Source organism: Oncorhynchus nerka, linkage group LG24, assembly GCF_034236695.1.
Source record: "Oncorhynchus nerka isolate Pitt River linkage group LG24, Oner_Uvic_2.0, whole genome shotgun sequence".
NCBI lineage: Eukaryota > Metazoa > Chordata > Actinopteri > Salmoniformes > Salmonidae > Oncorhynchus > Oncorhynchus nerka.
The window spans coordinates 1,830,106-1,845,745 of NC_088419.1; the positions used below are offsets into that span (position 1 = coordinate 1,830,106).

A 15,640-nucleotide genomic window follows, 5' to 3' on the forward strand; every position below is an offset into this window, starting at 1 on the left:
ACCAATCGGAATGAGTTTTTCAACACAAAAGGAGAAGGAAGGAAATGCTCCTCAATTTCATCAGCTGTCCGGGTGGCTGATCTCAGATGATCGCGCTGGTCAAGAAGTCAGATGTGGAGGTCCTGGGCTGGCGTGGTTACACCTGGTCTGTGGGGCTGGCGTGGTTACACCTGGTCTGTGGGGTTGGCGTGGTTACACCTGGTCTGTGGGGCTGGCGTGGTTACACCTGGTCTGTGGGGCTGGCGTGGTTACACCTGGTCTGTGGGGCTGGCGTGGTTACACCTGGTCTGTGGGGCTGGCGTGGTTACACGTGGTCTGTGGGGCTGGCGTGGTTACACGTGGTCTGTGGGGCTGGCGTGGTTACACGTGGTCTGTGGGGCTGGCGTGGTTACACCTGGTCTGTGGGGCTGGCGTGGTTACACCTGGTCTGTGGGGCTGGCGTGGCTTCATGTGGTCTGTGGGGCTGGCGTGGTGACACCTGGTCTGTGGGGCTGGCGTGGTTACACCTGGTCTGTGGGGCTGGCGTGGTTACACGTGGTCTGTGGGGCTGGCGTGGTTACACCTGGTCTGTGGGGCTGGCGTGGTTACACCTGGTCTGTGGGGCTGGCGTGGTTACACCTGGTCTGTGGGGCTGGCGTGGCTTCATGTGGTCTGTGGGGCTGGCGTGGTTACACCTGGTCTGTGGGGCTGGCGTGGTTACACCTGGTCTGTGGGGCTGGCGTGGTTACACCTGGTCTGTGGGGTTGGCGTGGTTACACCTGGTCTGTGGGGCTGGCGTGGTTACACCTGGTCTGTGGGGCTGGCGTGGTTACACCTGGTCTGTGGGGCTGGCGTGGTTACACCTGGTCTGTGGGGCTGGCGTGGTTACACATGGTCTGTGGGGCTGGCGTGGTTACACCTGGTCTGTGGGGCTGGCGTGGTTACACCTGGTCTGTGGGGCTGGCGTGGTTACACCTGGTCTGTGGGGCTGGCGTGGTTACACGTGGTCTGTGGGGCTGGCGTGGTTACACCTGGTCTGTGGGGCTGGCGTGGTTACACCTGGTCTGTGGGGCTGGCGTGGTTACACCTGGTCTGTGGGGCTGGCGTGGTTACACGTGGTCTGTGGGGCTGGCGTGGTTACACGTGGTCTGTGGGGCTGGCGTGGTGACACGTGGTCTGTGGGGCTGGCGTGGTTACACCTGGTCTGTGGGGCTGGCGTGGTTACACCTGGTCTGTGGGGCTGGCGTGGTTACACCTGGTCTGTGGGGCTGGCGTGGTTACACGAGGTCTGTGGGGCTGGCGTGGTTACACCTGGTCTGTGGGGCTGGCGTGGTTACACCTGGTCTGTGGGGCTGGCGTGGTTACACCTGGTCTGTGGGGCTGGCGTGGTTACACCTGGTCTGCGGTTGAGGAGGTCTTGGGCTGGCGTGGTTACACGTGGTCTGCGGTTGAGGAGGTCTTGGGCTGGCGTGGTTACACCTGGTCTGTGGGGCTGGCGTGGTTACACGTGGTCTGTGGGGCTGGCGTGGTTACACGTGGTCTGCGGTTGTGAGGCCGGTTGGATGTACTGCTAAATTCTCTAAAAGAAATTTGCCGGCAGCTTATGGTAGAGAAATTAATATTAAATTACCTTGCAACAGCTCTGGTGGACATTCCTGTGGTCAGCATGCCAATTGCACACTCCCTAAAAAAGAGAGACATCTGTGGTATTGTGTTGTGTGACAAAACTGCACATTTCAGAGTGGCCTTTTATTGTCCCCAGCACAAGGTGCACCTGTGTAAAGATCATGCTGTTTAATCATCTTCTTGATATGCCACACCTGTCAGGTGGATTAGCTTGGCAAAGAATACATGTTCACTAACAGGGATGTAAACAAATTTGTGCACAAAACCTGAGAGGAATAAGCTTTTTGTGAGTTTGAAAAAATTCTGGGTTATTTTATTTCAGCTCGTAAAACATGGGACCAACACTTTACATGTTGCGTTTATATTTGTGTTCAGTAATATATTGTGTTTTGTATTCTAAAGCCACAATTCGTGATTGAGTTTACATTATATGCCAAAAATCTTTGCACCTTTGATTGTTGGAGAATATCAAATACTGTGTGTGTGTCTCATGACCTCCGAACAACTGATCACACTGACCGCCGAACTACCGATCACCCTGACCTCCGAACCACCGATCACCCTGGCCTCCGCACCACCGATCACCCTGGCCTCCGAACCATTGATCACCCTGACCTCCGAACTACTGATCACCCTGACCTCAGAACTACTGATCACCCTGACCTCAGAACTACTGATCACCCTGACCTCAGAACTACTGATCACCCTGACCTCAGAACTACTGATCACCCTGACCTCAGAACTACTGATCACCCTGACCTCAGAACTACTGATCACCCTGACCTCAGAACTACTGATCACCCTGGCCACAGAACTATTGATCACCCTGGCCACAGAACTATTGATCACCCTGGCCACAGAACTATTGATCACCCTGGCCACAGAACTATTGATCACCTTCTATTGATCGCCTTCTGAACTACTGAAACAATACCAAATGTAAACACCTACTTTAAAACTTATGGGACAAATATTCTGTCACTTAGCATTTACAATATACACAGAGTTCACAAAACATTAGGAACACCTGCTCTTTCCATAACAGACTGACCAGGTGAATCCAGGTGAAAGATATGATCCCTTATTGATGTCACTTGTTAAATCCACTTCAATCAGTGTAGATGAAGGGGAGGAGACATGTAGATGAAGGGGAGGAGACATGTAGATGAAGGGGAGGAGACATGTAGATGAAGGGGAGGACACATGTAGATGAAGGGGAGGAGACATGTAGATGAAGGGGAGGAGACGGGTTAAAGAAGGGCAATAGAGACATGGGTTGTGTGTGTGTGTCATTCAGAGGGTGAATAGGTAAGACAAAAGATTTAAGTGCCTTTGAACGGGGTATGGTAGTAGGTGTCAAGTGCACCGGTTTGTGTCAAGAACTGCAACGCTGCTGGGTTTTTCACCCTCAACAGTTTCCTGTGTGAGTCAAGAATGGTCCACCACCCAAAGGACATCCAGCCAACTTGACACAACTGTGGGAAGCATTGGAGTCAACATGGGCCAGCATCCCTGTGACAGCATGGGCCAGCATCCCTGTGACAACATGGGCCAGCATCCCTGTGACAACATGGGCCAGCATCCCTGTGACAACATGGACCAGCATCCCTGTGACAACATGGACCAGCATCCCTGTGACAACATGGACCAGCATCCCTGTGACAACATGGACCAGCATCCCTGTGACAACATGGGCCAGCATCCCTGTTACAACATGGGCCAGCATCCCTGATGAGCACATTTGATATCTTGTAGAGTCCCTGCCCCGACAAATTGAGGCTGTTCTGAGGGAAAAAAGGGGTGAAACTAATGTTTTGTGTATACAGAATTATATATATATGTGATTAATAAGTGATTAATGAAAACAGAATATTTGCATACAGGATTTGTTGTCCTAGATCAATATTTTATATGCATGTATACTTATTTATTTAATTGAACCTTTATTTAATTAGGCATGTATATAATGACATGTTTTACGTGATATATAAATATATATATAGTTATAGACTACACCTAATATACAATACAAGAGGCATTTGAATTTCCCTGAATTCAATTCTATTTCCTTTCATTCAAATTCAAATTTCAATTCTGTATCCTGTTTATTACTTCAATTCAAATTCAAGAATTTAATTGGAATTTGAAGTATTCTTAACTCAAGTCTGAATTGAGCCCAACGCTGACAGACAGACAGACAGACAGACAGACAGACAGTGATGTTATCTATTGATCATGTCCACTCTGAGTCGTAGTGAACTGATGGGGTCTTGACAGAACACAGACAGGTATTCCACCACCCCGGAGTTCTGTCTCCTCTCGTCCTGCCGAGCTTGATGCTGCTCCTTCTCCCACCTCTCCTTCTCCCCGTCCATCTGGGCCAGAACACTCACCTGGACCGACCTCACTGTGGCGGCCAGCAGGAACAGTACCCCCTGTAGGATGTGACAGACTACTGCACACAGACTGAGCCCGGCTCCCAGCAGGTCCGGTCCCGCTTCACATATCACACACACCCCCTCGAGGAGAAGAGGAGACGCCCGGCCAGCGGAGGCGGGGCCATGGTTTACCAGGTGACAGACGAAGCGGGCAAGGTGCAGTGCGGCGCGCCGCAGTGGGAGCACGGCCAGGTACAGGTGGCACGCTGCTTTGGTGAGGGCGTGGAGGAGGAGCCGCAGCTCCAGGACGGCGTTGCCTGGAGATAGGAGATAAAGGGTAACCCCCGGTTACTAACCAGGTCAGCTGCTTAGAGTCAGGAGGCATTAGGCTCCAAACACTGTTTAACATCCGATTAATTAATCTGCTTTGATTAAGGCTGACGTGTCTCACCTGATTCACTACCAGACACAGACAGACAGACTGCCAGACACAGACAGACTGCCAGACAGACTGCCAGACAGTAGGGCATAGAGACAGACTGCCAGACACAGACAGACAGACTGCCAGACACAGACAGACTGCCAGACAGACTGCCAGACAGTAGGGCATAGAGACAGACTGTCAGACACAAAGACAGACTGCCAGACACAGACAGACTGTTAGACAGACAGACGGGGATAGACACAGACTGTCAGAGACAAAGACAGACTGCCAGACACAGACAGACAGACTGCCAGACAGACAGACTGCCAGACAGATAGACGGGCATAGAAAAGAAAGACAGACTGCCAGACACAGCCAGACAGACTGTCAGACAGACTGCCAGACAGCCAGACAAACAGGCATGAAACAGACTGTCAGAGACAAAGACAGACTGCCAGACACAGACAGACAGACAGCAGGGCATAGAGAAAGACTGTTAGACAGACAGACAGACAGACAGACAGCCTGTAATTTTCATTATAGGTACACTTCAACTATGACAGACAAAATTAGAAAAAAAATCCAGAAAATCACATTGTAGGATTTTTAATTAATTAATTTGCAAATTATGGTGGAAAATAAGTATTTGGTCAATAACAAAAGTTTATCTCAATACTTTGTTATATATCCTTTGTTGCGCAATTGGTTTGCCCCACTGTAGTTGCCAACTTTTGGCACTATAGGGGTCTGGTCAAACGAAGTGCACTATGTAGGGAATAGGGTTGGGCCCTAAGCTAAAGTAGTGCACTATATAGGGAATAGGTTGGTTATGGGGCCTGGTCTAAAGTAGTGCAGCTGTAATCTATAGATCCCTACACTGCCCCAACTGTAATCTATAGCTCCCTAAACTACCCCAACTGTAATCTATAGATCCCTACACTGCCCCAACTAATCTATAGGTCCCTACACTGCCCCAACTGTAATCTATAGGTTCCTACACTGCCCCAACTGTAATCTATAGGTCCATACACTTCCCCAACTGTAATCTATAGGTCCCTACACTGCCCCAACTGTAATCTATATGTTCCTACACTGCCCCAACTGTAATCTATAGGTTCCTACACTGCCCCAACTGTAATCTATAGGTTCCTACACTGCCCCAACTGTAATCTATAGGTCCATACACTGCCCCAGCTGCAATCTATAGGTTCCTACACTGCCCCAACTGTAATCTATAGGTTCCTACACTGCCCCAACTGTAATCTATATGTTCCTACACTGCCCCAACTGTAATCTATAGGTTCCTACACTGCCCCAACTGTAATCTATAGGTTCCTACACTGCCCCAACTGTAATCTATAGGTCCATACACTGCCCCAGCTGTAATCTATAGGTTCCTACACTGCCCCAACTGTAATCTATAGGTTCCTACACTGCCCCAACTGTAATCTATAGGTTCCTACACTGCCCCAACTGTAATCTATAGGTCCATACACTGCCCCAACTGTAATCTATAGGTTCCTACACTGCCCCAACTGTAATCTATAGGTCCCTACAATGCCCCAACTGTAATCTATAGGTTCCTACACTGCCCCAACTGTAATCTATAGGTTCCTACACTGCCCCAACTGTAATCTATAGGTCCATACACTGCCCCAGCTGTAATCTATAGGTTCCTACACTGCCCCAACTGTAATCTATAGGTTCCTACACTGCCCCAACTGTAATCTATAGGTTCCTACACTGCCCCAACTGTAATCTATAGGTCCATACACTGCCCCAACTGTAATCTATAGGTTCCTACACTGCCCCAACTGTAATCTATAGGTCCATACACTGCCCCAACTGTAATCTATAGATCCCTACACTGCCCCAACTAATCTATAGGTCCATACACTGCCCCAACTGTAATATATAGGTCCCTACACTGCCCCAACTGTAATCTATAGATCCCTACACTGCCCCAGCTGTAATCTATAGGTTCCTACACTGCCCCAACTGTAATCTATAGGTCCATACACTGCCCCAGCTGTAATCTATAGGTTCCTACACTGCCCCAACTGTAATCTATAGGTCCCTACACTGCCCCAACTGTAATCTATAGGTTCCTACACTGCCCCAACTGTAATCTATAGGTCCATACACTGCCCCAACTGTAATCTATAGGTTCCTACACTGCCCCAACTGTAATCTATAGGTTCCTACACTGCCCCAACTGTAATCTATAGGTTCCTACACTGCCCCAACTGTAATCTATAGGTCCATACACTGCCCCAACTGTAATCTATAGATCCCTACACTGCCCCAACTGTAATCTATAGGTCCCTACATTGCCCCAACTGTAATCTATAGGTCCCTACACTGCCCCAACTGTAATCTATAGGTTCCTACACTGCCACAACTGTAATATATAGGTCCCTACACTGCCCCAACTGTAATCTATAGGTTCATACACTGCCCCAACTGTAATCTATAGGTCCCTACACTGCCCCAACTGTAATCTATAGGTTCCTACACTGCCCCAGATGTAATCTATAGGTTCCTACACTGCCCCAACTGTAATCTATAGGTTCCTACACTGCCCCAACTGTAATCTATAGGTTCATACACTGCCCCAACTGTAATCTATAGGTTCCTACATTGCCCCAACTGTAATCTATAGGTCCATACACTGCCCCAACTGTAATCTATAGGTTCCTACACTGCCCCAACTGTAATCTATAGGTCCATACACTGCCCCAACTGTAATCTATAGGTTCCTACACGGCCCCAACTGTAATCTATAGGTCCATACACTGCCCCAACTGTAATCTATAGGTTCCTACACTGCCCCAACTGTAATCTATAGGTCCATACACTGCCCCAACTGTAATCTATAGGTCCCTACACTGCCCCAACTGTAATCTATAGGTTCCTACACTGCCCCAACTGTAATCTATAGGTCCCTACAATGCCCCAACTGTAATCTATAGGTTCCTACACTGCCCCAACTGTAATCTATAGGTCCATACACTGCCCCAGCTGTAATCTATAGGTCAACACACTGCCCCAACTAATCTATAGGTCCATACACTGCCCCAACTGTAATCTATAGGTCCCTACACTGCCCCAACTGTAATCTATAGGTTCATACACTGCCCCAACTGTAATCTATAGGTCTCTACACTGCCTCAACTGTAATCTATAGGTTCCTACACTGCCCCAGATGTAATCTATAGGTTCCTACACTGCCCCAACTGTAATCTATAGGTTCCTACACTGCCCCAGATGTAATCTATAGGTCCATACACTGCCCCAACTGTAATCTATAGGTCCCTACACTGCCTCAACTGTAATCTATAGGTCACTATAGGTCCATACACTGCCCCAACTGTAATCTATAGGTCCCTACACTGCCTCAACTGTAATCTATAGGTCACCATAGGTCCCTACACTGCCCCAACTGTAATATATAGGTCCCTACACTGCCCCAACTGTAATCTATAGGTCACCATAGGTCCACACACTGCCCCAGTTGTAATCTATATTGAAAAGTGACATTAAACCCTTCTTGAGGCAGTGTAGGGTAGTGGCCTTGAGGTCTATATGTTTTCCCACCACATCTGTCAGGTGTTTAATCTAAATTGTAACCCCCCAATGGAAAGACGAATGGAGTCAGATCAGGTTGATCCCATTATGCCCCTATATGACCAGGTTTTGCCGGAGACAGGATCAAGAAAAGCCTACCTTTGGGAGGGGAGTAGGGGTGTTGCCTAATAACATTTACCTTCGGGAGGGCTCACCACCTGTTATAACACTACTCTAGCTGGGTTCACCACCTGTAATAACACTACTCTAGCTGGGCTCACCACATGTTATAATACTACTCTAGCTGGGTTCACCACTACCCACTACTCTAGCTGGGTTCACCACCTGTAATAACACTACTCTAGCTGGGCTCACCACATGTTATAACACTACTCTAGCTGGGCTCACCACATGTTATAACACTACTCTAGCTGGGTTCACCACTACCCACTACTCTAGCTGGGTTCACCACATGTTATAACACTACTCTAGCTGGGCTCACCACATGTTATAACACTACTCTAGCTGGGTTCACCACTACCCACTACTCTAGCTGGGTTCACCACTACCCACTACTCTAGCTGGGTTCACCACCTGTTATAACACTACTCTAGCTGGGTTCACCACTACCCACTACTCTAGCTGGGTTCACCACCTGTTATAACACTACTCTAGCTGGGTTCACCACTACCCACTACTCTAGCTGGGTTCACCACTACCCACTACTCTAGCTGGGTTCACCACCTGTTATAACACTACTCTAGCTGGGTTCACCACTACCCACTACTCTAGCTGGGTTCACCACTACCCACTACTCTAGCTGGGCTCACCACCTGTAATAACACTACTCTAGCTGGGTTCACCACTACCCACTACTCTAGCTGGGCTCACCACCTGTTATAACACTACTCTAGCTGGGTTCACCACCTGTTATAACACTACTCTAGCTGGGTTAACCACCTGTTATAACACTACTCTAGCTGGGTTCACCACCTGTTATAACACTACTCTAGCTGGGTTCACCACTACCCACCACTCTAGCTGGGCTCACCACCTGTTATAACACTACTCTAGCTGGGCTCACCACCTGTTATAACACTACTCTAGCTGGGTTCACCACTACCCACTACTCTAGCTGGGTCCACCACTACCCACTACTCTAGCTGGGTCCACCACTACCCACTACTCTAGCTGGGTTCACCACCTGTTATAACACTACTCTAGCTGGGCTCACCACCTGTTATAACACTACTCTAGCTGGGTCCTCAACCTGTTATAACACTACTCTAGCTGGGCTCACCACCTGTTATAACACCACTAACTGGGTCCTCAACCTGTTATAACACTACTCTAGCTGGGTCCTACACCACTCTAGCTGGGCTCACCACTACCCACTACTCTAGCTGGGTCCTACACCACTCTAGCTGGGCTCACCACCTGTTATAACACCACTCTAGCTGGGTCCTCAACCTGTTATAACACTACTCTAGCTGGGCTCACCACCTGTTATAACACTACTCTAGCTGGGTTCACCACTACCCACTACTCTAGCTGGGCTCACCACTACCCACTACTCTAGCTGGGTTCACCACTACCCACTACTCTAGCTGAGTTCACCACCTGTTATAACACTACTCTAGCTGGGTTAACCACTACCCACTACTCTAGCTGGGCTCACCACTACCCACTACTCTAGCTGAGTTCACCACTACCCACTACTCTAGCTGGGTCCTCAACCTGTTATAACACTACTCTAGCTGGGCTCACCACCTGTAATAACACTACTCTAGCTGGGCTCACCACCTGTTATAACACTACTCTAGCTGGGCTCACCACCTGTAATAACACTACTCTAGCTGGGTTCACCACCTGTAATAACACTACTCTAGCTGGGTTCACCACCTGTTATAACACTACTCTAGCTGGGTTCACCACCTGTTATAACACTACTCTAGCTGGGTTCACCACTACCCACCACTCTAGCTGGGCTCACCACCTGTTATAACACTACTCTAGCTGGGCTCACCACCTGTTATAACACTACTCTAGCTGGGTTCACCACTACCCACTACTCTAGCTGGGTCCACCACTACCCACTACTCTAGCTGGGTCCACCACTACCCACTACTCTAGCTGGGTTCACCACCTGTTATAACACTACTCTAGCTGGGCTCACCACCTGTTATAACACTACTCTAGCTGGGTCCTCAACCTGTTATAACACTACTCTAGCTGGGCTCACCACCTGTTATAACACCACTAACTGGGTCCTCAACCTGTTATAACACTACTCTAGCTGGGTCCTACACCACTATAGCTGGGCTCACCACTACCCACTACTCTAGCTGGGTCCTACACCACTCTAGCTGGGCTCACCACCTGTTATAACACCACTCTAGCTGGGTCCTCAACCTGTTATAACACTACTCTAGCTGGGCTCACCACCTGTTATAACACTACTCTAGCTGGGTTCACCACTACCCACTACTCTAGCTGGGCTCACCACTACCCACTACTCTAGCTGGGTTCACCACTACCCACTACTCTAGCTGAGTTCACCACCTGTTATAACACTACTCTAGCTGGGTTAACCACTACCCACTACTCTAGCTGGGCTCACCACTACCCACTACTCTAGCTGAGTTCACCACTACCCACTACTCTAGCTGGGTCCTCAACCTGTTATAACACTACTCTAGCTGGGCTCACCACCTGTAATAACACTACTCTAGCTGGGCTCACCACCTGTTATAACACTACTCTAGCTGGGCTCACCACCTGTAATAACACTACTCTAGCTGGGTTCACCACCTGTAATAACACTACTCTAGCTGGGTTCACCACCTGTAATAACACTACTCTAGCTGGGTTCACCACCTGTTATAACACTACTCTAGCTGGGCTCACCACTACCCACTACTCTAGCTGGGCTCACCACCTGTTATAACACCACTCTAGCTGGGTCCTCAACCTGTTATAACACTACTCTAGCTGGGCTCACCACCTGTTATAACACCACTCTAGCTGGGTCCTCAACCTGTTATAACACTACTCTAGCTGAGTTCACCACTACCCACTACTCTAGCTGGGTCCACCACCTGTTATAACACTACTCTAGCTGGGTCCACCACCTGTTATAACACTACTCTAGCTGAGTTCACCACCTGTTATAACACCACTCTAGCTGGGTTCACCACCTGTTATAACACTACTCTAGCTGGGTTCACCACCTGTTATAACACTACTCTAGCTGGGCTCACCACCTGTTATAACACTACTCTAGCTGGGTTCACCACTACCCACTACTCTAGCTGGGTTCACCACCTGTTATAACACTACTCTAGCTGGGTTCACCACTACCCACTACTCTAGCTGGGTTCACCACTACCCACTACTCTAGCTGGGTTAACCACCTGTTATAACACTACTCTAGCTGGGTTCACCACTACCCACTACTCTAGCTGGGTTCACCACCTGTTATAACACTACTCTAGCTGGGTTCACCACTACCCACTACTCTAGCTGGGCTCACCACCTGTTATAACACTACTCTAGCTGGGTTCACCACTACCCACTACTCTAGCTGGGTTCACCACTACCCACTACTCTAGCTGGGCTCACCACCTGTTATAACACTACTCTAGCTGGGTTCACCACCTGTTATTACACTACTCTAGCTGGGCTCACCACTACCCACTTCTCTAGCTGGGTTCACCACCTGTTATAACACTACTCTAGCTGGGTCCACCACCTGTTATAACACTACTCTAGCTGGGCTCACCACCTGTTATAACACTACTCTAGCTGGGTTCACCACTACCCACTACTCTAGCTGGGTCCACCACCTGTAATAACACTACTCTAGCTGGGTCCACCACTACCCACTACTCTAGCTGGGTCCACCACTACCCACTACTCTAGCTGGGTTCACCACTACCCACTACTCTAGCTGGGTTCACCACTACCCACTACTCTAGTTGGGTTCACCACCTGTTATAACACTACTCTAGCTGGGTTCACCACCTGTTATAACACTACTCTAGCTGGGTCCACCACCTGTTATAACACCACTCTAGCTGGGTCCACCACTACCCACTACTCTAGCTGGGTCCACCACCTGTTATAACACTACTCTAGCTGGGCTCACCACTACCCACTACTCTAGCTGGGTTCACCACCTGTTATAACACTACTCTAGCTGGGTCCACCACCTGTTATAACACTACTCTAGCTGGGCTCACCACCTGTTATAACACTACTCTAGCTGGGTTCACCACTACCCACTACTCTAGCTGGGTCCTCAACCTGTTATAACACTACTCTAGCTGGGTCCACCACCTGTTATAACACTACTCTAGCTGGGTTCACCACCTGTTATAACACTACTCTAGTTGGGTTCACCACTACCCACTACTCTAGCTGGGCTCACCACTACCCACTACTCTAGTTGGGTTCACCACTACCCACTACTCTAGCTGGGCTCACCACTACCCACTACTCTAGCTGGGTTCACCACTACCCACTACTCTAGCTGGGTTCACCACTACCCACAACTCTAGCTGGGTTCACCACCTGTTATAACACTACTCTAGCTGGGTCCTCAACCTGTTATAACACTACTCTAGCTGGGCTCACCACCTGTTATAACACCACTCTAGCTGGGTCCTCAACCTGTTATAACACTACTCTAGCTGGGCTCACCACCTGTTATAACACCACTCTAGCTGGGTTCACCACCTGTTATAACACTACTCTAGCTGGGTCCACCACTACCCACTACTCTAGCTGGGTTCACCACTACCCACTACTCTAGCTGGGTTCACCACTACCCACTACTCTAGCTGGGTTCACCACCTGTTATAACACTACTCTAGCTGGGTCCACCACCTGTTATAACACTACTCTAGCTGGGTCCACCACTACCCACTACTCTAGCTGGGTCCACCACTACCCACTACTCTAGCTGGGTTCACCACTACCCACTACTCTAGCTGGGTCCACCACCTGTTATAACACCACTCTAGCTGGGTCCACCACCTGTTATAACACTACTCTAGCTGGGTCCACCACTACCCACTACTCTAGCTGGGTCCACCACCTGTTATAACACTACTCTAGCTGGGCTCACCACTACCCACTACTCTAGCTGGGTTCACCACTACCCACTACTCTAGCTGGGTCCACCATTACCCACTACTCTAGCTGGGCTCACCACCTGTTATAACACTACTCTAGCTGGGCTCACCACCTGTTATAACACTACTCTAGCTGGGTCCTCAACCTGTTATAACACTACTCTAGCTGGGTCCACCACTACCCACTACTCTAGCTGGGCTCACCACTACCCACTACTCTAGCTGGGTTAGCCACCTGTTATAACACCACTCTAGCTGGGTCCTCCACCTGTTATAACACTACTCTAGCTGGGTCCACCACTACCCACTACTCTAGCTGGGTCCACCACTACCCACTACTCTAGCTGGGTTCACCACTACCCACTACTCTAGCTGGGCTCACCACCTGTTATAACACCACTCTAGCTGGGTCCTCCACCTGTTATAACACTACTCTAGCTGGGTTCACCACTACCCACTACTCTAGCTGGGTCCACCACCTGTAATAACACTACTCTAGCTGGGTCCACCACTACCCACTACTCTAGCTGGGTCCACCACTACCCACTACTCTAGCTGGGTTCACCACTACCCACTACTCTAGCTGGGTTCACCACTACCCACTACTCTAGTTGGGTTCACCACCTGTTATAACACTACTCTAGCTGGGTTCACCACCTGTTATAACACTACTCTAGCTGGGTCCACCACCTGTTATAACACCACTCTAGCTGGGTCCACCACTACCCACTACTCTAGCTGGGTCCACCACCTGTTATAACACTACTCTAGCTGGGCTCACCACTACCCACTACTCTAGCTGGGTTCACCACCTGTTATAACACTACTCTAGCTGGGTCCACCACCTGTTATAACACTACTCTAGCTGGGCTCACCACCTGTTATAACACTACTCTAGCTGGGTTCACCACTACCCACTACTCTAGCTGGGTCCTCAACCTGTTATAACACTACTCTAGCTGGGCTCACCACCTGTTATAACACCACTCTAGCTGGGTCCTCAACCTGTTATAACACTACTCTAGCTGGGCTCACCACCTGTTATAACACCACTCTAGCTGGGTTCACCACCTGTTATAACACTACTCTAGCTGGGTCCACCACTACCCACTATTCTAGTTGGGTTCACCACTACCCACTACTCTAGCTGGGTTCACCACTACCCACTACTCTAGCTGGGTTCACCACTACCCACTACTCTAGCTGGGTTCACCACCTGTTATAACACTACTCTAGCTGGGTCCACCACCTGTTATAACACTACTCTAGCTGGGTCCACCACTACCCACTACTCTAGCTGGGTCCACCACTACCCACTACTCTAGCTGGGTTCACCACTACCCACTACTCTAGCTGGGTCCACCACCTGTTATAACACCACTCTAGCTGGGTCCACCACCTGTTATAACACTACTCTAGCTGGGTCCACCACTACCCACTACTCTAGCTGGGTCCACCACCTGTTATAACACTACTCTAGCTGGGCTCACCACTACCCACTACTCTAGCTGGGTTCACCACTACCCACTACTCTAGCTGGGTCCACCACTACCCACTACTCTAGCTGGGCTCACCACCTGTTATAACACTACTCTAGCTGGGCTCACCACCTGTTATAACACTACTCTAGCTGGGTCCTCAACCTGTTATAACACTACTCTAGCTGGGTCCACCACTACCCACTACTCTAGCTGGGCTCACCACTACCCACTACTCTAGCTGGGTTAGCCACCTGTTATAACACCACTCTAGCTGGGTCCTCCACCTGTTATAACACTACTCTAGCTGGGTCCACCACTACCCACTACTCTAGCTGGGTCCACCACTACCCACTACTCTAGCTGGGTTCACCACTACCCACTACTCTAGCTGGGCTCACCACCTGTTATAACACCACTCTAGCTGGGTCCTCCACCTGTTATAACACCACTCTAGCTGGGTCCTACAACTGTAGGCTTACTTGTTTCGTTTTCTTATTTCCGTCTACATAATGTTTGGTATAATCGCCAGGTATGGTGTTGTATTGTTCTTGTTGTTGCTATGGTTTAATGAATTAAACGATTCATAACAAATGTAATGAAAGCTGTAATCATACCGCAATTAGGAGGAAGAGCCGTGCGCGTGCCAATACCGCACCGTTCCCTTGACGAAGAAAGCTCCCATACCTCTGCTAACCAGGTTCTCTTACCGTCGATATAACACAGCAGCCAGAGGAAGGCTATACTCGCAGCCAGGGTAGTCCACCAGTCCATGACATGTAGTCTAGCTGTCCTTTCTGTCTCTCTGCCGAGTGGACGATGCCTGATGCAATAAGGAGGCTCTGTGTGATAGTCTATGGGCATCGCACGACAGGGCAAAGTGCGCTTCCTGATCCAGGTAAACGTAGTTATATTGGATATTCGATGGATTCGGTTTTCTCCTCAATATCTCTTGAACCAAGCATACCATGACTATGGACATTATATATTCTGAATCAGGTTTGGATGGAGAACAATCCATGTTGTATTTATTAATTGTTTTATAAAATAAAA

The 15,640-nt window shown here is 49.2% G+C and overlaps 1 protein-coding gene across 2 annotated transcripts; it reads right to left on the bottom strand.

Annotated features, from left to right (window-relative positions):
* Positions 1–751: 751 nt before the first annotated feature.
* LOC135564271 (uncharacterized) lies at positions 752–15,439 on the bottom strand. 2 transcript variants are annotated; one of them, XM_065008541.1, is made up of 2 exons: positions 15,205–15,439; positions 752–4,300 (listed from the first exon to the last, which is right to left on the bottom strand). In XM_065008541.1, exons 1-2 carry the CDS (start codon positions 15,359–15,361, stop codon positions 3,828–3,830), a joined length of 630 nt encoding a protein of 209 aa, XP_064864613.1. In that variant the 5' UTR covers positions 15,362–15,439; the 3' UTR covers positions 752–3,827. The 2 variants fall into 2 exon arrangements, with proteins under 2 accessions (XP_064864613.1, XP_064864614.1); XM_065008542.1 differs by having other exon boundaries at positions 15,298–15,437.
* Positions 15,440–15,640: the final 201 nt, after the last annotated feature.